General features: G+C 40.8%; 1 protein-coding gene across 1 annotated transcript in view; it reads right to left on the reverse strand.

The window, feature by feature from the left end:
* Window positions 1–19,277, reverse strand: part of HCN4 (hyperpolarization activated cyclic nucleotide gated potassium channel 4) — a 136,002-nt gene extending 116,725 nt beyond the window's left edge. The window contains exon 1 of the mRNA XM_061349939.1: window positions 19,164–19,277. Coding sequence (XP_061205923.1) covers window positions 19,164–19,246 — 83 coding nt within the window. The 5' untranslated portion in view covers window positions 19,247–19,277. The remainder of the gene's footprint in view (window positions 1–19,163) is intronic.
* Between the last annotated feature and the right edge of the window lie 5,935 nt (window positions 19,278–25,212).

A 25,212-nucleotide genomic window follows, 5' to 3' on the forward strand; every position in this document is an offset into this window, starting at 1 on the left:
TTACCCTAATTTAGGAAAGAATTTCACCTTACAGCTGGAAAATAGGGAGAATGATATCCCCCATTTCCTCACATTATGATGGACCTGATAAAGATTTGTAAAATAACCTTAGAGACCTCTAGAAGGAAGTGCGAAGGGCTCATGTTTGCAGTACTCGAAAAAGGTTCTCTTTACATTACAGCTCTGCAGAGAGATGGCATTATGGTATGGACAACGGCTAAAAATTCTCACCTTTCTACAAACTGTTCCACTGCCATTAACTGGTATTCCCCAAACCAAGACCAACAGTCCTAATTATTCCGAAGTCCAACTATTTGTTTATTCTTAGGTAGTAAAGGTATATATCGAGTTATTCTATACGAGAGGCCTGTCAATACTCCAAGAGGTACAGTAAGTGTCAGGGACAAGTGGCTCTTCCAAAATCTCATCAGACAGTGCTTTTCAGCAGATGCTGATTTGCAAGACTGCTGCTCTGGCCCTGAGAAGATCAGCTCAGGATATCTTTAGAAATTACAAAGTATTGAATGCACATCTTGGAGAAAAAGCACCACAGATACAATCAGGAGATCGGTTTCAACTAAAACTCTGGGACTCCGCTTGAAAGAGCTGCCTTCAAATTTCCAAGCTTATCTCTTGGCCTTGTGTTTTTCCTGTGCCTTGAAGACGTCTGTGCTCAAAGCTTTTCCCTTTGGACAATAGCGGCTGCAAAGGAGCCTTTTCAGTGTGTCAGGTCAATAGGCCAAAGACTGAGAGGGATTTATGCTATAGATAGTAACAGCATCAAAGAGACCATTACATCTTCAGCACCAGTAATTCCCATTTTAAAAACTCCATTATCTGACTGGGTCTTCATTTGCTTGTCACGTAATCCTTGTTGTTGTGGTAACTCAGAATTGAGTGCTGTCAGCTTAATAGAGACAGTGACAGAATTGCCTGGCCCTGAATTCAGTCTGGTCGGTTATGGGCAGAAAGAAAGAAAACAGACTAATAAGGAGTTCAAAGCTGTGAACTGAGCAACAGGAATAAAGTCTGTGAAGAGGCTGCTGCAACTCTGAAATACTTATCAGACTGTCTTAGGGATCAGCTATTTTCATGAATCATTCAAGATCAAATCAAGTGTAGGTCATAAACAGCAGCCAGATCACTGGATTTCTACAGAACCCAGTGTCTGCTCCGGGGACAATGGTAAATGGGTTCCTTTATTAACCAGAAGACCAATTATTTGCTAATATTTATATCCTCTTTTATGAAATTAGATGTCTTGTTAGAAAAAGAAGATCCAGCACCTCTCTGTTCTTGGGCCACCAGCTGTAGTATAGTTCAAAGTGGCACAAGGCTCAGTGTATTGAGCTACACAGGAATGTTTGGGTTGTTCTGGAGGATAGGAGCTGTAAGCCAAGCAGGTGTCTTCTCTTTGATCAGAAAGGGAAGGTAGAATTGGGGCTTATCTCTCATCAGAAAGCAAAAGGAAAAGCAATAGGCTTGTAAGCAGAACATGGCTTATCTGTGGAGGAATCCCTTGCTTCAAAGACTCTCAGTAGCCAAAAATAAGAGTCAAACAGAAGAGGCTGAGAATCAGAGTGACCATTCCTGGGAAGACCCTGTCAGGTTTAAGACAGACCATGCTCCTGAGTGCATCTATATCCCAAATCCGATCTCTACAGCTCAAAGCCCTTGGCAGCCTAGTAAAAAACATGTTTCTGCAGGATTAGGGAAAGATTATCACAAAGCTCTCTTACTAAGAATGTCCTAAAATAGGGAACATGCAGACCAGTTATGGCACTAAATGTTGTCAGATCATCTTTTAACTCTCAGGAATCAGGATGCAAAGTATGTTCTAAAACAGCTTTTGTAGCTACAATGCCTCGGGCAGACCCAAGGCACAGAACCCATGACTAAACAGTGCACAATTCCACCACCAAATGAGAAAACACAGATTCCCCCTTAACAAGCAACTTCTGTAGCACTTGAATGAGTCCAACTGAACAGTGTATAGCACTGAAAGGACTCATCACTCAGCTGTAGCATCTGACTGAAATATGGACTTTCTCTATTGGGGAATAGCTAATTAGTCTTGAATTGGAGCAAAGTATCCTGTGGAGCAGAAGATGCAATGTGTAAAAGCATAGGTCAGGAGCAGTCCACGGAAGATGAAGACACTAGAGTGCTTAGGAAGTCAGTCAGTTACTTGGCTGCCTCAAAATTAGTTACGAGTTCAGGAAGCAAAGAGGGCTCTGCCCCAAACTGCTGTATGTATTAAGGAAGGTAGAAACAAGTTTCTCCCTTCAGAAAATGATCCCAGTTGTTGATTAGTAAATGGTATGTGGTAGGAATGGATGCAAATTCTCTGCTGCTGCTTAATGAATAGCTGCTGGCGTACATCACGGCCTAAAGAGAGATGAGAGCTGAATTTTCATCACTGGAGCTGCAGAGGGTGGGGGAAAGCATCATCCTTCACTGTCACCATAACAATGGCATGACGTTTCTTTCTATCTGCAGTGGTTTGGACATCAAGCAGCCTCAACAAGAGTAATTTATTGCTATGTGCTCCTCATTTATTCTATTCTGAGAATCTGCAGGAAACAGCAGTTAAAGAAATGGGAAAATAAACCCAGATTTCAAATTGCCTTGTGATGACACTTTGGAAAACAACAGAATTGCTTTACCATAAATTGCTTGCAATGGTCAGACTGTAACTGGCTTCAGTAGATTCATTTCATTTGAATGAAGGGAACAGAACTCTGCATTCACAATGCCAACCAGCACATGAGGCACCAGGAGAGCCAGCACTCAGCTTTCACAGAGAGATTCAAGCTTGTAGTATCAGAGTCCTCAGCGCACCAACAAGGCCTTAAGTGTCCCATGAGCCCTACTCAAACAAGACTTGCTCTTTGCTCCAGGAGCTCCATTCAAGCTCAGGCCCAGGCACCCTCTGCTGACCTGAGCTATGTTGTAGGTGTACCCATTTCCATGCATGTTCCCAAGTTGTTATTTGGCTTTGATGGACTGATTTTGGACCTGGCTTGTTCTTCGCCTGAGGATGGCTGGACTGTTGATGGAATCTGTTACTATCACCAGCCCTGGCCTGCTTGCCCTGAGGGATTCTACCCCACTGGGAAGGATGCTGCTCCTGCCTGCCCTGTGGTGTTCCTCAGCTGCTGGCTTGACTTTCCTTGGGGAACAGCCCTGCCTTCACTGCTCCCTGGAAACTGGTATAATTTCACCTACAACCTCCTTGTGAGGGCAAGATGCGTGTGGGTAAGATGGATAGGGATGCTTGTGGGTGGAAATAAAGTAACAATTCTTCCACAATTACTTTCTCATTCATACTTCTTTCTTTTTGCATACATTCATCACGTAATTCACTGTTAGTAACAAAATGAAATTATAGTCTCAGGACTAACTAGGATGGGGAAATGATATAGTGTCTGATCAATCTGGATAGGGTTAGAAAGACAACAGGAACTCAAGAATGGCACTGATACTCAACCTAAGGCAGAGAACCTAAAGAACCAACCTAGCTCACATTGCTCACACCAGTGAACAGCCAGAACCAACATCTTCTCTTGAGTACTGGATAGAGAGCATTAAATGATCTTGGTTCTGGTCCCAGACAAAAACTGGATTGCCTATTAAGAACCAGATGAGCCATGGAAAGCAAACTTTCTCCTTTCTTAGAGCAGCACATACAAGCACAGGACAACGATTTCTGCTTGAAACATCTGAGAGATAGAAAGTCTGGAGTTCTTTAGGGCTGTTAGATATTTATCATTATGCAAATCATATCTATTCAATGGAAGTACTGTCACTTGAAAAAAGGAACAAGCTTTTGGGCAGGTAAGTAACCTGAAAGATGCATGTGCCACACTTTCCTATATTAAGCTTTTTACAACATAGGCACTAACTAATTCCAATAGGACATACCCCTCTCTAAAGATATTAAAGGATGGGGGGGGGTGCACTGAAGTATGCTTCTACATCATAGGGTGATTTGCCTTCATGCTAGATTGATTTTAAAGTAATGAAATTATAAAACATCAGTACAACACAATGAAAATAAACTTGCTAACACTGCTGAGCTCACAACAAACTGTACTCGTGCCTCAGCCAAGCACATGAACTGCAACGATGGTAATCTTCCCAGCAGCCTTCCTCCTAGGAAACTAGACATACTTCTTCTTGCCCTTCAAGAAGAGCATTAATATCCCAAATTTGCAAACAGGGTCATACGCAATTTCATGACTTCGCCAGAGTTACACTTGCTTAGTTTCTAGTCTAAATGCTAGGTGGTTACTAAGCAAATTTCAAGAGTTAACACTGGGGAAGATCTCCGGCAACACAACTGCCTTAATGCCAGAGCAGATTTAACTCTGTAAGGACTACATGTCATGCATACTCAAAAGCCATATTTGCTTGCCCTAAAGTTTACCTAAATAAAATGGTCAGGATTTGTGCACTGAGCTCCAGTGACTTCCAGCTTCTACAATTATTTGATGGGCAACAGAAACTAGACAAAACTTCATGCTGTTCAAACTCCCTCACACCATGCCCCTAAAACAGAATCACCATACAATCACAGGAGGGTTTGGGTTGGAAGGGACCTTAAAGCTCATCCAGTTCTAACTCCCTGCCATGGGCAGGGACACCTTCCACTAGAGCAGCTTGCTCCAAGCCCCTCTGTCCAACCTGGCCTTGAACACTGCCAGGGATGGGGCAGCCACAGCTTCTCTGGGCACCCTGTGCCAGCACCTCAGCACCCTCACAGGGAAGAGCTTCTGCCTAACAGCTCATCTCAGTCTCCCCTCTGGCAGGTTCAAGCCATTCCCCTTGTCCTGTCCCTACAGGCCCTAGTAACATGGAGCCTTAAAATTAAGTCAAAAGCCTTAGCAGGTTTGTGTGGAGCAGGGCTTACAGAGATTGGGATTTTGGCCCTTGCAGTACTTCAACTCTTCATTGGAGTTAGAAATAAATGAGGCTTTTTCCTGCAGTTAAAAAAGGCACTATGTTTTTCAACAGAGTTCATCTTCCTGCTGTCACTGACAGCAATATACAGCAGAGGGACCCAAAGTCTTCTGCAGCTGTGCTGGAGCATTGTGTTGCACACAGCAGGAACACAGTAAGGACAGCCTCTCACAGCAGTGCAGGAACTGGGACACAGACTGACAGGGAAAAGTCTTTTCAGCTCAGTCACCCAACACACCAATTAAACAGCAGCAAGACACGCATTCTAAAGGCTTTTTTTCCTCCCATTGTTAAAGGTTTTTGAAAGGTAGATGGATGGATCAGACCAGTGAATAAGTGGGACAGTGGTAATGCCTCTAAAATAGCATCCCCAACCACTAATAGATCCTTTTCTCTGTACCTGAAGGGTAAAATGTCAGTTTTCTCTGCCTGTTTTCTTGTTGTTGCTACTACATATGGCTCTGAAAATAGATTTTTACCGTAAATAGCTCCTGGGGGAAAGGTATAATTGATGATGGTGTCTTGCACAGGCACCCTCTTGGCAATCAGACTGGGATAAAAAGCCATTTTCTACACCATGTATTTTTTTTTTTTTTCTCCCCACTGAAGTAAAGCTTTTGGGTTTCTTCTGAGTCTGTATTAGCCTTCAAGTATGTGCAATAATACGGACCAGCTTTGGCAATATTTTGTACACTGCACTGGTCTGAGTATGACACATTTCCTTTGGTACTCCTTCACAAGCATGTATTTACTTTTCTGATTTGGTCTTTTAGCTCATACTGAACTTAAAGAGTGGTGATCCAGTGTTTTATCTCAAGTCAAAACCAGGACAGGGCTATGGAAGTAGCATTCTCAGAGGAGTCCAAAGTGTGATGCTCGTTAAAGAGCAAACATAGGAACAGCACAAAACCTCCCCTTGCACTTCAGACACCTACTAACTAGGGATACAGTAAAGCAAGCCCCTTGACTGCTGCTAACCATGAGCAATCTCAAGCTGCTGCACAACACATCTCACCCCAGCTGCACTCTCAGAGTGAAACGCAATCCAAGCAGCACTACTCAACTACAGAAACTGTAGAATAAAGAAAGTAGAATGATTCCTGTCTGGCAATAATCTGAAGTCACAGCCATACTATCTTCTAATCTGATATCAAAGTAGCAAAAAAAACCTCAGCTCAAAAATGAGCCTTTATTTCCAGAGTCTCTATATAGATATGCATATATATATGTGTGTATGTGAGCAGTGAACAAGGAAATACACGTTAGTGGCAGGGTTTCTTTTCCAATATATGCCCAACCTAAATCATGCATTTTTAAAACAAATTCCACTGAGATATTCATACACGACATCCACTGCTATTCAGAAAGACACCTGCAACAAAGCTGCATACAACCCCCACATACCCACCTAGATCTAGAATACCAGAAATCTGCTTAGTTTTTGAATCTGTGGTATGGATTTACTCTTTTTACACACTATAACCTACAGCTTTCATGAAAAAATACCCCTTTCAGCTACAGAAAGAAACCTTCTAAAGCGAAACCAGGAATTTCATAACACAGCAAAAATTGACCTGCTCCTTCCCCAGCCCATGTTGATGTAACTTGTGGCATAAGACAAGTGTGTTGAGCAACACGGACTAGAAATATGCTGGGAGTCAGTATAAAATGAAGTTTTGTTCCTTGACTACCAATGGCATCTCAAAACCTTTAACTGGCCTACTTCATGGTTCCAAAAGCAAGTTAATGTTATTAAGAAGTATATTTCCTTTCACCTGATCATCTCATTCTCTCTTCTACTCTCATCAGACTTCTCTACCACCTACTACAGATACACAAGGATGCCCTCACAGCCTTGCTCAGGGTCAGACGGACTGAGCTACAGCTTCAGGATCTTTTCAAAAAGAACATCTACTTTAGCATTACCACTTCAAGTGTTTCAGACAAGGCCTTTGAAACCAAGAGACCTACTTTAAAACGATGACTGCCTAACAGCTCACTTGATGATCTTCTACATATAAATATATCTATAAATGTTATCTTCTGCCACCACCCCCCAAAATAAATAACAACATGAGTCTGTGATGTTGGAAGCTGCTGCATTAGAGAAGTACCAAATATTTTGAGAATCAAAAGAAAAAATGAATGAGCTCTAACTATACTGTTGAAGAAACCATATTTAAACTGCCACAGCTGACAAACTCAGTCAGAAACAAAAAATATATCCAATTTCTACCAGTGGGCTGTTCACTTACATGGCAAAAACGATCCAACCATCCTCTCCAGATGGCAAAGGCAATGTGAAATCCTTATGCCACCACAGATTTTTAAAAATCTGGTTACATATAATAAAGTCCAGAGTAACTCCACTGATGACATGGGGGGGTGAATTTCTATTTACTCAGCCTGAGGGCAGAATTGAAGCCTGTGTATTCAGGCCCAAAGCTGACTGTGCTTTGGAAAAGATTTACTGCAGGTAAGCAGCCATTCAGGCACCAATACCCTTCTCTTGAAGGCAGGTTAACTGCTTAAGTGAGGACTTGCACCCCAGACATAAGAAACAAATACTTGAGGGTTAAGTTCTTGTATTTCAAAGAAGATGCACCAGTTGAAATGCTTATTTTGACATATAAATTAATGAAAAAACATCAAACTAGCATTTATGCTGGGCATTAAAAATGTACTTAAGTATCACTGAAGCCAGTGTTTAAAGCCATACATTCCAACATCATCATATCGGTCACTACACTTCTGAGAAGAGAGGTTTTAGGCCTAGGGCATTTTTTTACACACACAAGGCAAAACGCAAATGCATCCAAACATTGCTGAGTAGACGGAACCAAAACAATGACAATCCAAACCCCACAATGACAATCAAAGTAGCAAAAGCACTGATAAAGCAAGCTGTAAAGCTTCTACCTCCAGACCTCAGGAGCAGAAGGAACGATATAACCAGTTACTATACAAAAGCAGAAATAAGTACATTAGGCAATTATTTGGAATAGGCACAATGCTGAAAATAACATTTAACCTAATTAACTTTTTAATACTTGAGGACTAAACCAACTGCTTCTAAAGGTCTCCGTACAGCCTCAATTATACTGTGTTTTGTCCCTATTACACCTTACAACTATGCAGTGCTGTGTCACCAGTACACATTTACTCAGTTTTCTTTGCAACAAAGGCCAAAATTAACTTGGGATTTCCATTTTCTTGGAAAAAGCCTTACTTGATCAGTAAGGTCTGTCCAAGCAAAAGGATAATTCTTGGATTTCACACTACAGCAGTGTGAATAACAACATCATTTAATTGATTTATAAGTTTACAAGATTTAATATAGTAGTTGCTACTGAAGAATATGGGACATGTAGGTTGTATCTAGCACTTATGTATAGGAAATATTAGTACTTGAAGTCTGAAAGCCCCATAGCCTAATTCTTGACTTCTGGAGGACAGAAAACACCCTGAACTGGTTCCTTTCCCACAGCTCTATGCCCTGACTTTTTGAACTTGTATTAAACAAGGTGATTCCCAATATCATTCTTCCACTAAACAGGACACTCCTAATAGTACCCAGTATCTTAATGGACAATCTCCTAAGGGGCTTGATGCTCCTAGAAAGCTGTGGCAGGGATTTGGAGACTTAAACCAACAGATTTCAAACCCCGCCATATGCATAACGCATCTTACAGCAAGAAGAAGTACAAAATGTGTTGATTCTTCATGGAGTCTTCTACATACTCGAGTTAGAAGGTGTCCAATATAATAATCAGGAATTTGTCTTACTTGTTTTGAAACTTTGTGCTCTGTCAAGTACTTGTTTGTATTCTGACCATGGTAAGCCGTAGACTCTTCCCAGACAACGTACATAACCAGAGTAAAGAGGGCTCCTGGAATCACACCAATCCTGCTAACTAATTTGTGCTGATGTATCTAGTTCTGTGGCACCAGAAAAGGATCAAATGGTACTGAGAGCTCTCTATACCTTCCTGAAGGACATTACTCTGTCCATCAAAATGTACATTCCAGAAAAGAGAATAAAGAAAGAGAAGCCTTTATGAGTCATTGGCAGAGCTTTTCAACAGGAAGATTTTAGAACTGTGAGAGGCAACAGCTACCTCTCTGTGACTTTTAATAGCTCCAAGTCTTCCCATTGACTTTAGTGAGCTTAATGGAGCAACAGAAAGGCGACTGCTAAGGGGACAGTGAAGCACTCAAGCAGTTTTAATGCAGACTTACATCTTACTGAATTCAGCGGGAATCCTACACATCTATACTACGTCCATAACCTTGTACCAAAATATCTTTCAACAGTGCTTAGAACACCATGAGTAACATCTGTCACTTACTTACATCCTCTCAGTAGGGGGAAAAGTATCTGCGGGTCAGTTGTTACCCACCTACACACACACAGATTCGTTGGCAAATGTCAAGATGATGTGCATCTTGCATTTCAAGCATAAAGTGAGCAGATTTGTCAAGGTCTGTGGTTTCTTTCTAGAGGATAATAGTGATGAATGCATCACTCAGATGTATGATTTGTTTGATCAAACATGGATGCCTGCAGTGTAGATCTAAGTCATTTACTCATCTCTCTTCATAATCAATGGAGGCACAGTTCATCACTCTAAATGTGTATCTCTCTAATGGGCTGGACACTCTGGTAGTGTCTCGTTTCTCCAGTGACTATGAAGTGAGCTATGTTGTGACCAGCCTCAGAGTGAGCATCTGACAGGCAAAATTTTACACTAGGAGAAATAAATGCTACCCTTGCCACCAGGAAAAGCTCCTGCAGTCCCCTGATAAAACAAATAACTGAAGTTGTCAAGTGTAGGCACGTGTCTTCAAACAGCAGAGGCTTCAAGCGCTGAGGAAGACAGCTCTCCACCTGATCATCTACCATGACAGCTGCCCCATTCAGCTCTAACTGCTGTCACCTATTCTTCCCTTATGGGCTGATCTTCCAGGCAGTTCTGAAGTTGTGCCTGGAGAAGAATAACAGAACCAGTGACCTGTTAAGCTGCTTAAAATGTGGAATGTGATTATATACTTCCTTGAGTGGTAACAGTCTCTGGACACAGGAGCATGAACCAAAATCTCAGGTTTAGAGGCTAATGGATGGTTGCTATCGAAAATACAGAGACTGAGGAGACACAGGGAGATTGCAGAGCTAAACTTTTTCTTTAATAAAATGAGCCTTATCCATAGTGTTCTGTAGTTCATAATACTGCAGAATGCACAAGTCTGTAGATGCTTCTCTGTTACTTTGAATTGTGAGCACCCTGAGCTGGATTTATGCAACCTTGGTGTCGGTTTTCAGAATGCAATGGGAGTACGCTAGACACCTCTGTCATGGTTTTCTGCTGGGAGAGGATTTGCCCATTCACAAGGAAATCCTATTCAATAACCTTTTAGTGTCAATGCAGTCAGAATTAATCATGTCCTCCATTACACAGGGGATAAGTTTCCATATCCCACAGGAATATGCTGCAGCCTTGGCAGATACCCTTTCCTGAGTTCCTGATTATTTTGACAAGTAGGGTCAAAGTGCGTATCACAATTGCCCTGAATTTCTGAACTACAGTGTTTGGTGAGTTGAGGTACAGTAGCAACGCCTGACAGGAACCATCTGCTGCATTATCTGGAAAACAGATCCTAGTTGAAATGAAACTACATAGCTGGCAGAAATTCCTGACTTTGCCTATGATCACAATAAGCAACTGGAGCTGGATTCCTTTGTAATTAATAGAGATATAAAAAAACAGTTTAGTGTTACTTAGAAAGTAGTTTTAAACTATGAACTCACACTACCCTCCCTCCCCTAGCAGTAGGAACAGATCACAACTGTGAATTCACTTTAGCATTACTTCTCTCTCTTTATAACCATAAACCATTCCCTATTTTTAACTAGAGGACAGAGGTACAGCACAGACTGAGGAATATACAGTATATTTCCAATGCAAAGAAGGCTTTGGGACAAACCAGAAAACAACCCCCAGCTTTGTATGGCTGTGTGTGTTGTAGGCTCTTCATTCATTCATTAAGCCCCTTCACAGCTACACAAAGAACATCTCGCAATAGAGATGTGAAGAGGAAAGGCAAAGACTACCACCCTGCTCTGCCTTGCAAGCAATATCAACAGATTTTATCACTTTCTCTCTTGCCCTCCTATCAATAATCCCAGAGAAATTACTACCCTGCAATTTCCCTCCATGTCCTAAAAGCAGTCCTCTATGTCAGCAGACATGAAGCATCTCACGCTACCTATTTTCTAGATGTGATTGCAAATCTGGGGCATAAACATTGGGTCAACAAAAAATCTGAGACCAAACAGACCAATATTCTATTGACTATCTTCGTACTGCTGCAGATGTGTATTACAGAAGAACACTCTTCCAGTCAGTTCAAATTGCTGGAGAATACATTGGTCTGCCAGCCTTCTGAATGCAAAACTAAGTGGAAATCATTTTAAACTCAGTGAACGAATGTTTTAGAGGCAGGATATGGATTAGTGAGATTCTGACAGTATTTCAGAGCCAGGCAAAGGCTGCTGCAAATTGACTAAGCAGAATCAAAGTACTCCCTTGTTCACAATTTAACAAAACCCAGCACCTAAACTGCATCCATTTGTACAAGCGATGTACAAACCCAACAAATATAGGTGTTACTGCTTCCCTGGGAATGCACAGGTTTTCCATTTGGCAAAGCTTCAGCACGTGGCTTCTTGCTGAGTTAGAATTTGGGGCAGAAATCAGACTTTATTCTTACTACATAACAAGAACAAACAGGAAATCAGATTTCCAATCAAATCTATCTTTATGTTAGAGTTATTGTCAAAGTCGTTCTGGGAAAAAGGGGAAAGAAATAATAGCTCTAGATCCAACATTTAACAGTGATAACAAAGCAAATAAATGTGCCTCCGCACATACAAATACACACAGGAAGACATTCAAACTAACCTCCAGAAGATCCACATACATGCAAAGTCTTTACAGATTCCTTGTTTTGAACAAAACAAAGATTGGCAAAGTGAAAAAATAATTTATCTGTCAGCACAATACAGAAAGCACTTTGGTAAACTGAGATGATTTAACAGTGTCATTTAATACAGCAATATGCAAGGTCATGCATGTAGAAACAAACTATGGAAATAACTGCAGATTAGGGGACTGCACCCTGACAAAACAATAGCCCTGAAAAGGACTGCTTGCATGGGCATGGCTTTTGTGACCATGGACTATAAGCAGTGGGTAGTGAGGAAGAAATGTGAAGATCTGAGAAAAAAATACCTTCAAGTAACAGAAGAGTTCAATATGTTTAATCTGTCATAAAAAGGGATCAAGAGCAACTGCCAGAGCAAGAAGTCATTCATATGACTTCATCAGTCAAGTATGCACAGGTACCACACACACGTACAAAATGCTGTGCAGTTTAAGATACATTACTTCCCAATCAAGCTCATATAAACTGTGTGAGCGTGCTAAAGAAACCATTTCATAATTAAGTATATTCATAATGGCTATTGGTACTACTTTTGTTACATTCTTTAGAAAAAAATAACAATGGAACTATGTTAGCCAAAACCGCCCACCTGCTGTGTATGGGTGAGGCTTTAGGTATCTAAATTAAACAGCAGCATTCAGGCTACAGTCACTTGTGTCTGCTCAAACATCAACTGGTAACTGAACTCTTCCCAGACAGATACATGCCCTTCATCCTTCTGCTCTCTTTAATTGACTTGACTGCTCAGCTCTGCCTACTGAAAGCAAGTCCTACACTAGCTCAACTTAAGTGCTTATTTTCCACCTTGGAAAAAGCAAACTGGCTCTTGTTAGGACCTCTGTGAACAACCAACAACTTGTGTGGCTCCAGAGGTACTACTGCCCAGTGTGCCATAAATTTAGCTAGCAGTTAATTCAAAATTACAAAAAATGTTAATTCAAATTACAACTGCTCCAAGGAAAGAGCCTAAAAATAGAGGACTTCCAGGTGGCTAAGCAGACGGATCCATTTGCCATACATGGTAGAACAAGTTAGCCTTTTCAGACTGAGGAAAAATACAGCTTTAAAGCAAAATCAGAACACTGTATCTGAGAGATGTGCTCTGGTTCACCTACAATCTGCAGTAAGAAGCAGGAGATTAAATTCTACAGCTGACAGTAGACAAGTCAGGCTACTTGCTCCCAACAGAGTCTCTATTTCTCAAGAAACTGTATTACAGCATTCCTTAGTGCAGCACACAGGTGTGTTACCTAGATTGCGATACTGCTTTCCTCACTATATCCATCATACAGCTGCATGCTAAACAACATGACCACATGAAGTTTGTTCTTTTCCCTTCTTTTTCCCTAAGGTCTGAATTCTGTGGTCTAAAAATAAAAGGACTGACCAAGAACAGCTTCTTAGTGTGGTGAGAAGATTACAAATAAAATGCTCATCTGATAATGTCCACAAAATACCTCAATACGATTGTAAAAATAAATAGTGCCCTGCCACTGTGCAAAAGGAAGAAAAATGAATATTGAGCAGCCACAGATCCAACCAGGCTAGCTCCTGTCTGTCTCCAAGCCCAATTTATAATTACTTTTTCTATTTTATCAAGTTTCAAGCAATGCATATCAATGGAGAAAGTCAGCAAGAACAGTTCTGAGGTTAACGTGAGTGTAATCGAGTCTGTAAACTCTCATATAAGAGAGGTTGTCAGCTGGAACCTGAATGCCATGACTTGTTCTTTTTCATGGACAATGACTTGCCAGTGTCTTCTGGATGTTCACGCTGTTTGAGAGAGCATTTTGAAATGCCCAGATAGAGCAGTATTTTGCCTTCTATTTATTTAGACTTCAGACTTTAACTCCTTTTTGGACATTTCTTTCTTTAATGTTCTTCTATACCCTTGCAATAATATATCCATATACTTCAATAAGTATCATGATCCCTATGGCACATGACCCAGGTTAAGCTTTAAAAGCTGGAGATCCTCAGTTCTTAGTGTCATAGCATTAACAGATACTCCCACCTTTCTTGTAAGAAAGTATAACTTACAAATTAAGAGCTTGGAAAATATTATGTGCACACTATGAGCATCTAAACTTACTGTCATCCTAGACCAAAAGAGGAAATGAAGTGGCTCATGAACTAGTGCTGATGCTAAAAACCAGCACTGGTGTCTATAAAATGCCAGCAAGACAGCCTTCATGGAGTAAGAGGGCAGCTGCTCACCTGTGCCTATTCCATATAAACATAGAGCAAGGCTGAGTCTTTGCATCTCCTCATTGCTTTATAAAGTATCCCACAGCACTCATGGAATAAGCAAACACATTATTCTAAGGCATTCCAAATTACACAATTCATCACAATTGGATGAACCCTTAACACTCACCTCTCAATTCTTGATTAATGTTTTTTTACAGAAAGATTTTTAGGGAGAAAACATTATTCATTTACACATTCATGGGCTGATGACAGAACTTCTAAAAACTGACCAAATATATTGTGAAAAGATTGTTTTCTGTGTGCTTTAATGGGAGAAAATTCCTGACAGTTTAAGTCCGTGAGCTTGGATATGAGGCTGCTCAGTTTCCATTATGAATGGAAGCTGCTAATAATCTTGTATTTCCTATTACAGCAATACAGAGTTACATTTGTAACCCATACTACAGGGAAAGAAAGATACCCTGTACTGTGAATCAGGTCAAAGTTGCCTGCTGCATGCACTTCTTACCCAATTTCTTCTCTGGCTCACAGGCATAAGCCGGGGGGATGGCTACCTAAACTTACACTGCTGGTGCTCGATATGCAACATTAGCTAGTGACACTGGTGCGATAAGCAGTATAAAATGGTCAGATCTGCAAAAGAATCTCTTCTGATCTATAGAAAACTGCCACCTCTTGTATACTTCCCCCCCCCTGCTGAAAACTGCAAGCAGTGTCTCCCCATGGCCTGGCACCACTGGCCTCTCATTCTGAAGGTTATTCTCACCAAACTTACAATCATTTTAAGGCAAGATAAAAATCTGCATTTAAAGCATATGACAGTGTGATTCTAATGGTTGTCTCCTGGCATATTTCATGCAGCTGAGGATTTACCCAGTTTGTCTGCTTGCATTCTGACAATAGGGAATGATTTGAAAATCCTTCTTCATGGAAATAACTCTGGGATAAAGTTGTGTGAGATGTGCCAAGTTCAGAGCTCAGTATTGGGAAATCGAGTGGCACTTCATGGTTATATTAAATACAGATGAGTGATGCCTGGGCTGAAGTGGAAATAGCAATATAGAAGGAAAATCTAGAAAAAGTCACTTAGCAATTAAGTGACAGAAGCTGTTTCAGGACATGTGTGGGGTTTTTTTTCAGGCTTATTATTAAAGCAGTAAGCGACAGAGGATGAATGTAAGCATGCTGGTGGAATGAGGCGTTTGTCTGTCGGTGTGCAAAATACACAAAATCCTAGTCCTCCAGCTGCTGTATATGATACACTGAGAGTTTCTTCTCATTTGGGTTGTCTGGATGTTTTTAGAGAACGAATAAAGAGATTTTGTTTATCCCTTTTAACAGGATGAATGAAACAGCCTTTTTTCTTTTACTTATTTATCCCCAACCCCCCCACCCCCAAACTGTAATAATGATAAAGACTGGTGCCTGGATTTTGAATCTGAAATTATTTCCTCCATGGCTAACACAGCATATACTTCTGTATGGTTTCTATTATTCAAAGAAGCAACTAGAAAAGCATGGTTTTAAACTAAGAAAAGGATCAAATAGTAGAAGAACAGTCACAGATGTGCAGGCTAAAGATTTGTTTCACTAGATCCAGGCTACAGCAACAGCCAGTAGGCATGTTCATGATGCAGTCTGCAGTGTCTTCCAACTCGCATTTCCTTTGACAGTGACACCACCTGTGTACATTCATGTTTCAGGCTGCACTCTTTCTGCTCTGTTTTTACCCTCACTTTTTTATTTACATTCATCCCATTTAAAGTTGCAAGACTGCCCTGTAATCCTCTTGAACTTAGCCAAACTTGCCCTCTGTCAAACCAGGAAGCGATACATGAAGTCAACATGGCTTCACCAAGGGGAAGTCGTGCTTGACCAATCTTGTAGCCTTTTATGAGGAAATAACACGGTGGATGGATGATGGTAGAGCGGTGGATGTGGTCTACCTCGACTTCAGCAAAGCGTTTGACACGGTCTCCCACAGCATCCTTGCGGCTAAATTGAGGAAGTGTGGTCTGGATGATCGGGTAGTGAGGTGGACTGTGAACTGGCTGAAGGAGAGAAGCCAGAGAGTTGTAGTCTATGGGGCGGAGTCTAGTTGGAGGCCTGTATCTAGTGGAGTGCCTCAAGGGTCGGTACTGGGACCAGTATTATTTAATATATTCATCAACGATTTAGATGAGGGAATTGAGTGTACTATCAGCAAGTTTGCTGATGACACTAAGCTGGGAGGGGTGGCCGACACACCAGAAGGCTGTGCTGCCATCCAGAGGGACCTGGACAGGCTGGAGAGCTGGGCGGGGAATAACTTGATGAAATATAACAAGGGAAAGTGTAGAGTCCTGCATCTGGGCAGGAACAACCCCAGGTTCCAGTATAGGCTGGGGAACGACCTGTTAGAGAGCAGTGTAGGGGAGAGGGACCTGGGGGTCCTGGTGGACAACAGGGTGACCATGAGCCGACACTGTGCCCTTGTGGCCAAGAAGGCCAATGGCATCCTGGGTTGTATTAGAAGGAGGGTGGTTAGTAGGTCGAGAGAGGTCCTCCTTCCCCTCTACTCTGCCCTGGTGAGACCTCATCTGGAATATTGTGTCCAGTTCTGGGCCCCTCAGTTTAAAAAGGACAGGGACCTGCTGGAGAGAGTCCAGCGCAGGGCAACTAAGATGATTAAGGGAGTGGAGCATCTCCCTTATGAGGAAAGACTGAGGGAGCTGGGTCTCTATAGTTTGGAGAAGAGGAGATTGAGGGGTGACCTTATTAGTGTATATAAATATATAAAGGGGGAGTGTCACGAGGATGGAGCCAGGCTCTTCTCAGTGGCAAACAATGAAAGGACAAGGGGTAATGGGTACAAATTGGAGCACAAGAGGTTCCACTTAAACCTGAGAAGAAACTTCTTCTCAGTGAGGGTGACGGAATACTGGAACAGGCTGCCCAGGGAGGTTGTGGAATCTCCTTCTTTGGAGACATTCAAAACCCGCCTGGACACGTTCCTGTGTAACCTTATCTAGGTGTTCCTGCTCCGGCAGGGGGATTGGACTAGATGATCTTTTGAGGTCCCTTCCAATCTCTAACCTACTGTGATACTGTGATACGAAACCTTTCTCAGAATCCACTATCTTGCTGGATACCTTGAGGGAGCAGTGGGCATTCCTGGGAGTGTTTTGCTCAGTGTCCCCCAGTTGTTTCCTTGTCCCTTTATTTTTCACTCTTTAACCCTCACTGTTTTCTCTTAACTCATTTGGTTTTGTCCTTCTTCCAGGTCTCTGTTTCATGTACTTCTCTCTCCCTGCTTTTTGGGGGGAAGGAGGGAGAAAGAAGGTCCTTACTTTCCTAGGGAAAGCCTGCTGACTACTCTTAAAGGGAGGGAATAATGAGAAAAGTAAATACTACTTTTCCCCAGAGATCCACTATAAGAACAGGAAAATCCTGTATTTCCCCAGTATACTCTCAAGGTTTCTAGTAGGCTCAAGGCCATGTTGGCTGTAAAATCTATCTCTATGTTTAACAGCCCATCACAGATTTCTTTTTTTCTTCTCACATTTGTCTAATTGCTTTTCAGACCCACGTAAATTTTTGGCATCCACAACACCCTATGGCAAAGGGGTCCACAGACGACTTGTGCACTGCTGTACAGTCAGATATGTGTTCTGTATATACAGCCCGCTCTTCTTTGCTTTTTAATACATTAAGAAACAACAGTCTTACAAAACTTACACCTGATGGAGAAGAAAAGCTACAGATTGCGTCACCTTGCTATGATGTTCTGAACGGAAATGAAAAGCCCAGACAGATTTGAAGGATCTTTTCCTCTCAGAGTGCTTAGCTTTACTTGCAAGCATGAGCCTGCACTTGCACAAAAAAGCAAAGTTAAGTATTCTCTACTGTGGACTGTCCAGTAATATTTTTTAAATTGCCAAGTATTCTCTAATTGCTTCTATATTGCTATTTTAAGTAGTGAGCCTCTGATATAATGGTTTTTACTCTGTTAGTGAGATATCTACAAGTAGAGAGGACAGCCTGCTCATCTGGCCCAGTACCTTCTCTATGGCATGACACTATGCTTCAGCTAGACTGGACCTTCTTGGCCATGAGCACAAATCGTAAAAACAGCTTTCAGGCTGTAACTACCAAGACAAATGGGCAAAGCTCACCATCATGCCAGCAAGCTTCGTTCTGCTTTGAAGGTCATTTAATGCTGTAGCTTTTGATACCTTACTTCTAATAAGTCTCTCTGACCATCCAGGGAGCATGAAGAAATACACGAAGGGTATGTGGGAATCACACCAAAATCATCTTTTGGGAGAAAGAAATGCCAGAGTGGTATAAAGTTTAGGTTACTTTTAGATTCTCTAAAGCAGTTGTTTTCAGAGTCACATTACACAGAACATGAAGCAGATTCTGAGGCACTGGAAACATAAGCACAATATAAAACCAGTTCCTTCCAGTCATTTACCATTTCAGTTAAATATTCTGTCAGCCTGTTAAAGCACAGATACAAACCCACCGGCATTAACACTGTTGGAATTCAGACATTTTTACAGCCACCTTTATAATGAATGTAGTACAGCCATGAAAATGTTGTTTAAAGCTAAACAAAACAAAACAAAAAGCCAAACCCCTTGCTTTGCAGCATGTGAAGGGAAGAAGCAGCTTAAGAATGATCTCCAACCTTCTGTTGTGACCCTAAGCCTTGCTTCTGTTTGGCTATCTTAAAATCTACAATTTTTTCTTGATTTATGTGAGAGCTTATGTGAAATGACATTTGAGTTTTCCACTGATATCAGGTTGTTGTTACATGTTAGAAAATACCTTATCTCTGGAATGCTAAAATAGGAAAACAAAATACCTTCTATCACAAATGGCACTCCATCTATCACACTTAATTTTTTTTTCTGAGAATAGCAACTAAGATTGTGTTTATTTGCTGCCCTGTCTATTGAGGTCTTGTGTAACCACAACAAGTAAGACTGAGAGGCTTACCTTACCTTCTGTCAAACAATATCAAGAAGAAATCAGCTGAAGCTGGCAAAACTGTTCTGCTGTGAACTTGCTGAATGACTGGAAACATACATGGGTTCTGCAAAGAATGACAATAGTCTCTCAATTTTCATGCAGGAACTAAATCAGACAGAACTAAGCTGCTGTCTAATGTATTAAAATTAACAAAAATGTAACTTGGAGTGGACAGAAGACATTCTCAATGGCGATACTATGCTTGGCTCTATAAAAACATGAGAAATCAAAACCTGTTCCTGTCCAAGAGATACTAAGGCAGGCTAGAGATAAAAATGGGTTATTATAAAACTGTATCTTGAAGAAACATCCAAAACTTAGTAGTTCTTGCTTATTTGGAAAGTGTTTCAAATAAAATCAGGGACAATGGTGGAGAATTATGTTTGGCTGCCTGTATCATATGGGAGATGAGAGATTGATTAATTTATTATGATATACAGGAAGATGGCACTCAGGAACAGGGAGATACCATGTGCCTGATAATGATTCAGAAAATATAACCTCATAGACTATTCCCTTATGTTGAATGCCTTTGAGTCAGTCAAATGCAGGAACTGTAATTTTGTTTCACACTACTATTGCCAGTGAGATTTCACCAATGCAGGCTAAAGGGAACTTGACTAAAAGAAAAAACTGATGAATCACACATATTTAATTAACAAAAAAGCAACAGTGTACATTAGAGTACAGCAGAATTTCTACACTGTACTACATGCAATCCAATATCAAAGCAGAAGTCTTTGAGGTCTGGAGAAAGAAGAAATCATTAAATACTGTTTTAGGATACTGAAGCAAACAAAGATTTCCTGCATAACCACATGATTCCAATTAATATTCTTCAACACATCCTGATTCTGTCATCTTTGCCAAGATGGGAATGCCTCCAGTACCAAATATTACACTGCAAATGCTTGATAACCCATTCCCTGGCTCAGAGACTCCTAGCATAGAATTTTTAACTACCTCTCCTAGAATTTACTTGCATTCTGCTGCAAGACAGGAAGACCTCCATTTTATATATGGTAAATATGAGTAACTACATTAATCTTTAGCTGAAGGTGAATATTGTGTTATATAAGCACATTCCTGCTCCTATAATGCGATTCATATTAATATAAAACATAAGGGGATTAAGCAAGTAAATTAAATTATCATTCTGCTGCTTGCTTCTTAAACAGCGTGGGATTCAGAGAACTAGAGGCTTCTTGTGTGGCGCATACTCTAGGTTAAATGTCAGAGGGACACCTGAACATGGCAGGGTGGGTTGAAGAGTACTACATAATTTTTATTGGAGAGCATAGCAAGTATTCAGTTGAATGTCAAAATCTCATGACGTTAACAGCTAGAAAAGACTTCCCTCTACTTTAAATGGCTGTGTATTTGGAACAGGATGCTCTGAGACTTGAACCTATCTATCATTCAGCTCTAAGTGGTTGTAATGTGGGTTGTTCCAACTGAAATATTCTCCACTCAGGCACGGAAAAAGAGGCACAGATACATTACATTATTTAGACTCCTCTCTTTACCTGCTTCACTGAGTCCTACATGATAATCCAGACGACCAGAAAAAGAATTCAGAATTAAGGTGGGTGGTGAGAATATCCTTTTCTGGAACACACAAAAGTTCAAGACGTATTTTCTCCTTTCTCTATGTACACGTAGCTCCCCCTGACATAAGCTTTAGAGCTGAGACTTAAAGGAAGAATCAAAAACTTATTTTCCCCTACAAGCTCACTGCAAGTACTGCTAAAACCAGTTAAATGAGGGCGAGGGAAGCTCAAACAAAACCAAACATCAAAAAAAACCCAACCATATTTCTTTCTTTACAATATCTCTTAAATGTTCTGGTATATGTCTGGGCAGAAACAAACTTCTGTAGAGTTGTATCCAAGTCCAAAGTCCCTTCCATTATTGCTGTGTTTATAGCAGAATATACAGGCTTATGTTAGGAAAGATCCAGAGGTAATCACTGCAAGACTTTAAAAAAGAAGAGATAATTACAGCTCCTGTCCATATCCAGGACTGTCAGGAGTTCAGCTTACAGTAATTACTCCAGGTCCAGGCTCTTCTCATCCTGCTAAGGTCAATATTTAGCCAGTGGTTAAATGAAAACCACACTTGATTGGAATGGGAAATATTGGCAATGGCAAAGACTATTTCTCCTTCTATGATCCTCATCAAATAAGGGGCATACCACAAATTGCTTAGCTCCAATCTGTGGTCCTCCCCTCCACCCAGCTGTAAATTTGAATTAATTAATAAATGCCCTTATGTTTTCAAGGCCATGGCAAATGAAAAGCACTCAGCAGAATGGGTGCACTGACAGCGAAGGGTGTTTGCTGGTGGGGTTTTTTTATGTAAATGGAAAATCTGTGAAGCAGAAGCTCCTTTATCTGTGCCATAAGTGCTAAAGTTAGAAAACTTAAAAGGAGATAAAGGGAATGCAAGTAAATTATGCTTTGAATAAATATGACCTTCCCTAGAAAAGTTTAAGGCTAAAGCCTTTTATGGAACACAGTCTCTAAACAGAGCTGGAAGAACCCTTGGATTCCTGTGGTGCTTAAGGTGCTCTATCCAACCTTAATCTTGATACAGGCACTGAAAAGAGAGACTATGAAGTATAACTGCAAATTACAATTTGAGCCTGATGCCTGAAACAAGACATCAGACTTCACTTGTACCTTACAATGATACTTGAAGTGCATTCAGTCAGAAATTCACTGATTTGTTTTCTGGTAGTCACTTGAAAATGGAAAGCTCATTGCAAGGGGTAGATTTTTGCAAAGAAAAAAGTGAAACAGGATAAAACTGATAATTAAATTCAGTGATTGAAGTTCACAACAGCTGGGTAGGGAGGTCTCATAGATGTGTAATGCCTGACACTCCTCAGGACAGCACAGGCCTTCATCTCAACCCAGAACACATGGTCCTTGGCTTCAAATTACTGCATAAGAAAACTCATCTCCCTCATGTGCTGACAGAACTGGATGAAGATATTTTAGTGATGGGTACAGAACTGCTATGCCATAATCAAATACTGAGATGCTGTAATTTCATCAGTACTGAGAGATCTGGGCAGTGAGACTGCTGACTGCCAGATTCCATTCAGCTGAAAGGAGGTATAACTAACTGAGATGTTGATTAATGGAATGAACCTGTCAGTTACGGAGGAAGCCTCACAACTACTAATAAAGCAACTAAAGCATAAGGTAACTCCATTTATTATAAAAAAAAGCAATAAATCAAGTATTCTGAATAGAACAATTTCACTAGCCTGTTATTCCTGCCACTGTGAGTAATCCTATTTCTCTCTTTAACAGAGCTGGGTAGAAGCAGATGATAAATTGCCAGTACCAGAGGGAAACCTCCAAAATTTCTGAAATGTACTTTTTGTTGTTCGTTTTATCCATTTCATGCAATTGGTAGCCTCTATTTTTTTAATACATTATTTGTCACCTTTGTACTAATTACTCCAGTCCATCCTTTGCACTTGCTGCAAATTTACACTCGCACTTCACAATAAAGTTCTGGTAATGTGATTTTATTGTTGCTGTTCTCACCACTTCTGTTATTAAAAATCATTAATTTAGGTGGCTCAGCAAAATGTCTAGTCCATAATCAACTATTATATATGTAACAATTATTACCACAGCATCAAATCCATATCGCACAGGAAAAGAATGGATTTCTCTCCCTGCACAGACCTCTGCTTCTAGCAGTTTCTCTAAGTTATTGACAGGGTTAGGTACTTTTGCAGTGAGAGAAGTAGTTTTTACTACTGCAGCCTGTGAAGTCTCAAGCAAATCTGAAGTAGACCACAATGATGAACCCTCAGCACGTACATGGGGTTTGCTATCTTGTCTCTGATGAAATGTAATTTCACATGGCAGGCTCACCTGTCTCCCCCTCCTACATTCTAATCTGTAATTTTACAAAATTGGCAACCCCTGTGGCCTTTTACAAAAACAATTTTAACCATCTTCCTACACATCTCTCTGAACACAGGCTTATCTTGCAATTCCTCAAAGAAATCACAATCTGCAAGACCTTGTGTATCCATCTTAACTCAATTCTCGTTTCTCCCACTTCAAACCTTACTTACACACATGTAAAAATGTAACTGTCCAAAACCTAAAAGCAAACTAGCAGACCCTAGCTAAGCAAAAAACTATGATCAGAAAATTACAGGGTGCTAGAATCATGTTTAAGGTTCAGCATCCAAAGTAAACATGGCTGTGATTGGTACATCTAGATGACAGCAGCATGAGATACTGCCCTGTCATGGTGCAGTTGCACTGGCTGACCTTCAGGCCTAATAAACTGAGCATACACTAATGAGATGCCCCAACAAAGCTGTGAAGAAAAGAATTTGTACAGCCTTTTACACACTGCCTGCTTTTGTGTCCCCTGTCAACTCCTTTTCACATGTCAATGCAGTAATATATTATTACTAAACGACTTTATGGGAGTATCTGATGCTCTTGGTTTACTTCTGCCTCTTTCAAAACCACAGCTGGAAATTTCTGCTTTGGTAAAAGATCAAGCTTTTGCTTTCCTCCTGCTGAACTCTTTAGCACATTTGTGAGAAATCACTCTTGGAAGCTAAACATTTGAAGATGCTGCAAACAATTTTCCACAGAACTTTAGCTGAATTAGTGGGTAACAGACTCAGCCTATGTACTTATATATAATGTATTATACATATTCAGTATATATATACTCATACTATCTAACAATAATATTTACCTTCTTCAGTAATTTCCAACAAAGTCCCACATATACAGGCCAATTTTGAATGTTTGACAAGCACAGCCTGAGGAATCCTCCAGGGGAAGCAGTGATTAGAGAAGGCAACTGGCAGCTGGGAGGCCCATGCTGTATTCCCTGTTTTCTACTGATCCTTCTGGATGACCTTGTCAAATCGCCTAATGTCTTTCTGCCTGCATTTCCTTATCTGCAAAGCATTCAGATCAACAATGTAACAGTGTAACAGTTCAGCAGTTCAACACGGAAAGAGCTCCCCAGATGGTAACCTGGCTCTGAGGGTGTAACATCAGATGAAAAACATAACGGCCACATAACATAAACATCAAGTATTTTCTAACAGGTGAAACCGTCACAGTTTAAGGAACAGGTTAACCTTGTACTTGAAGGTTTTCTTTCAGATGAGACAGTAGTTGTTTCATTCCACTTTAACCTTTTTTCTATCAGCCAAGCCAGCATGGGTAATACAAACCATAAAGGTAACAAAGTTAAAAAATAGCATGAACTCCTTTGTTCTGTTTCATTTATGAAGCGTGAATACTTAGCCAGACTTCACTGTGCTCAGGTATGAGCTGCTGGCAGTAATCAATGCTCAGAACCAGGATCAAAGCTACTAGCATATACCCTCAAGCATACAGACGGTTTAAAGGCAGCTAGAGGTGCCTTGCATCCCTAAATCTGTCCAGGTCAGTCAGCTCCCATGCATCTCTCCCTGAGCGGGAACTGTTTCTTCCCTGCCCCCTCAATGACCTTGACTCGCTAATGCACGGTTTTTTTTATTGTTAATGGGTCAAGACATGTACTATAAATGGAATAAGTAAGTGCAGTCTTGCCATGTCATTTCACTATCCTTTTTTCCTATAGAAAGTGCAGTACAACTAATTCTAGGCACAACCTAGTAGCAGAAAGAAAGCAAACTAGGGAGAGAAGCGCAACTGTGATTTATTAATCCAGCTGTACAAACCTGGGCTAACAACATACAATACACATCGAAGAAAGCTCCTTTTTGCCAGATCCCGCTCCAGGTACCACAAAACACTACTGGAAGTTCTATGAAGCAAGAACAGCGCCTTGCACCGATAATCATAGAACCAGCTAGGTTGCAAAAAATCATTAAGATCATAAAGTCCAATCTTGAAGATGTGAAAAGGCAGTTTGGGGTTTGGCTTGAACACGTTTCAGCTGAGGAAGGACGCACGCTACCATCTGGACCCGCTTCCACAGGCGGGTTCTCACAACACACAAAATGGCGGCCGC

This window comes from Neopsephotus bourkii, unplaced genomic scaffold (assembly GCF_033783945.1).
Source record: "Neopsephotus bourkii isolate Nb327-2 ecotype Australia unplaced genomic scaffold, CSIRO-AGI_Nbou_v1 NB_463, whole genome shotgun sequence".
Lineage (NCBI taxonomy): Eukaryota > Metazoa > Chordata > Aves > Psittaciformes > Psittacidae > Neopsephotus > Neopsephotus bourkii.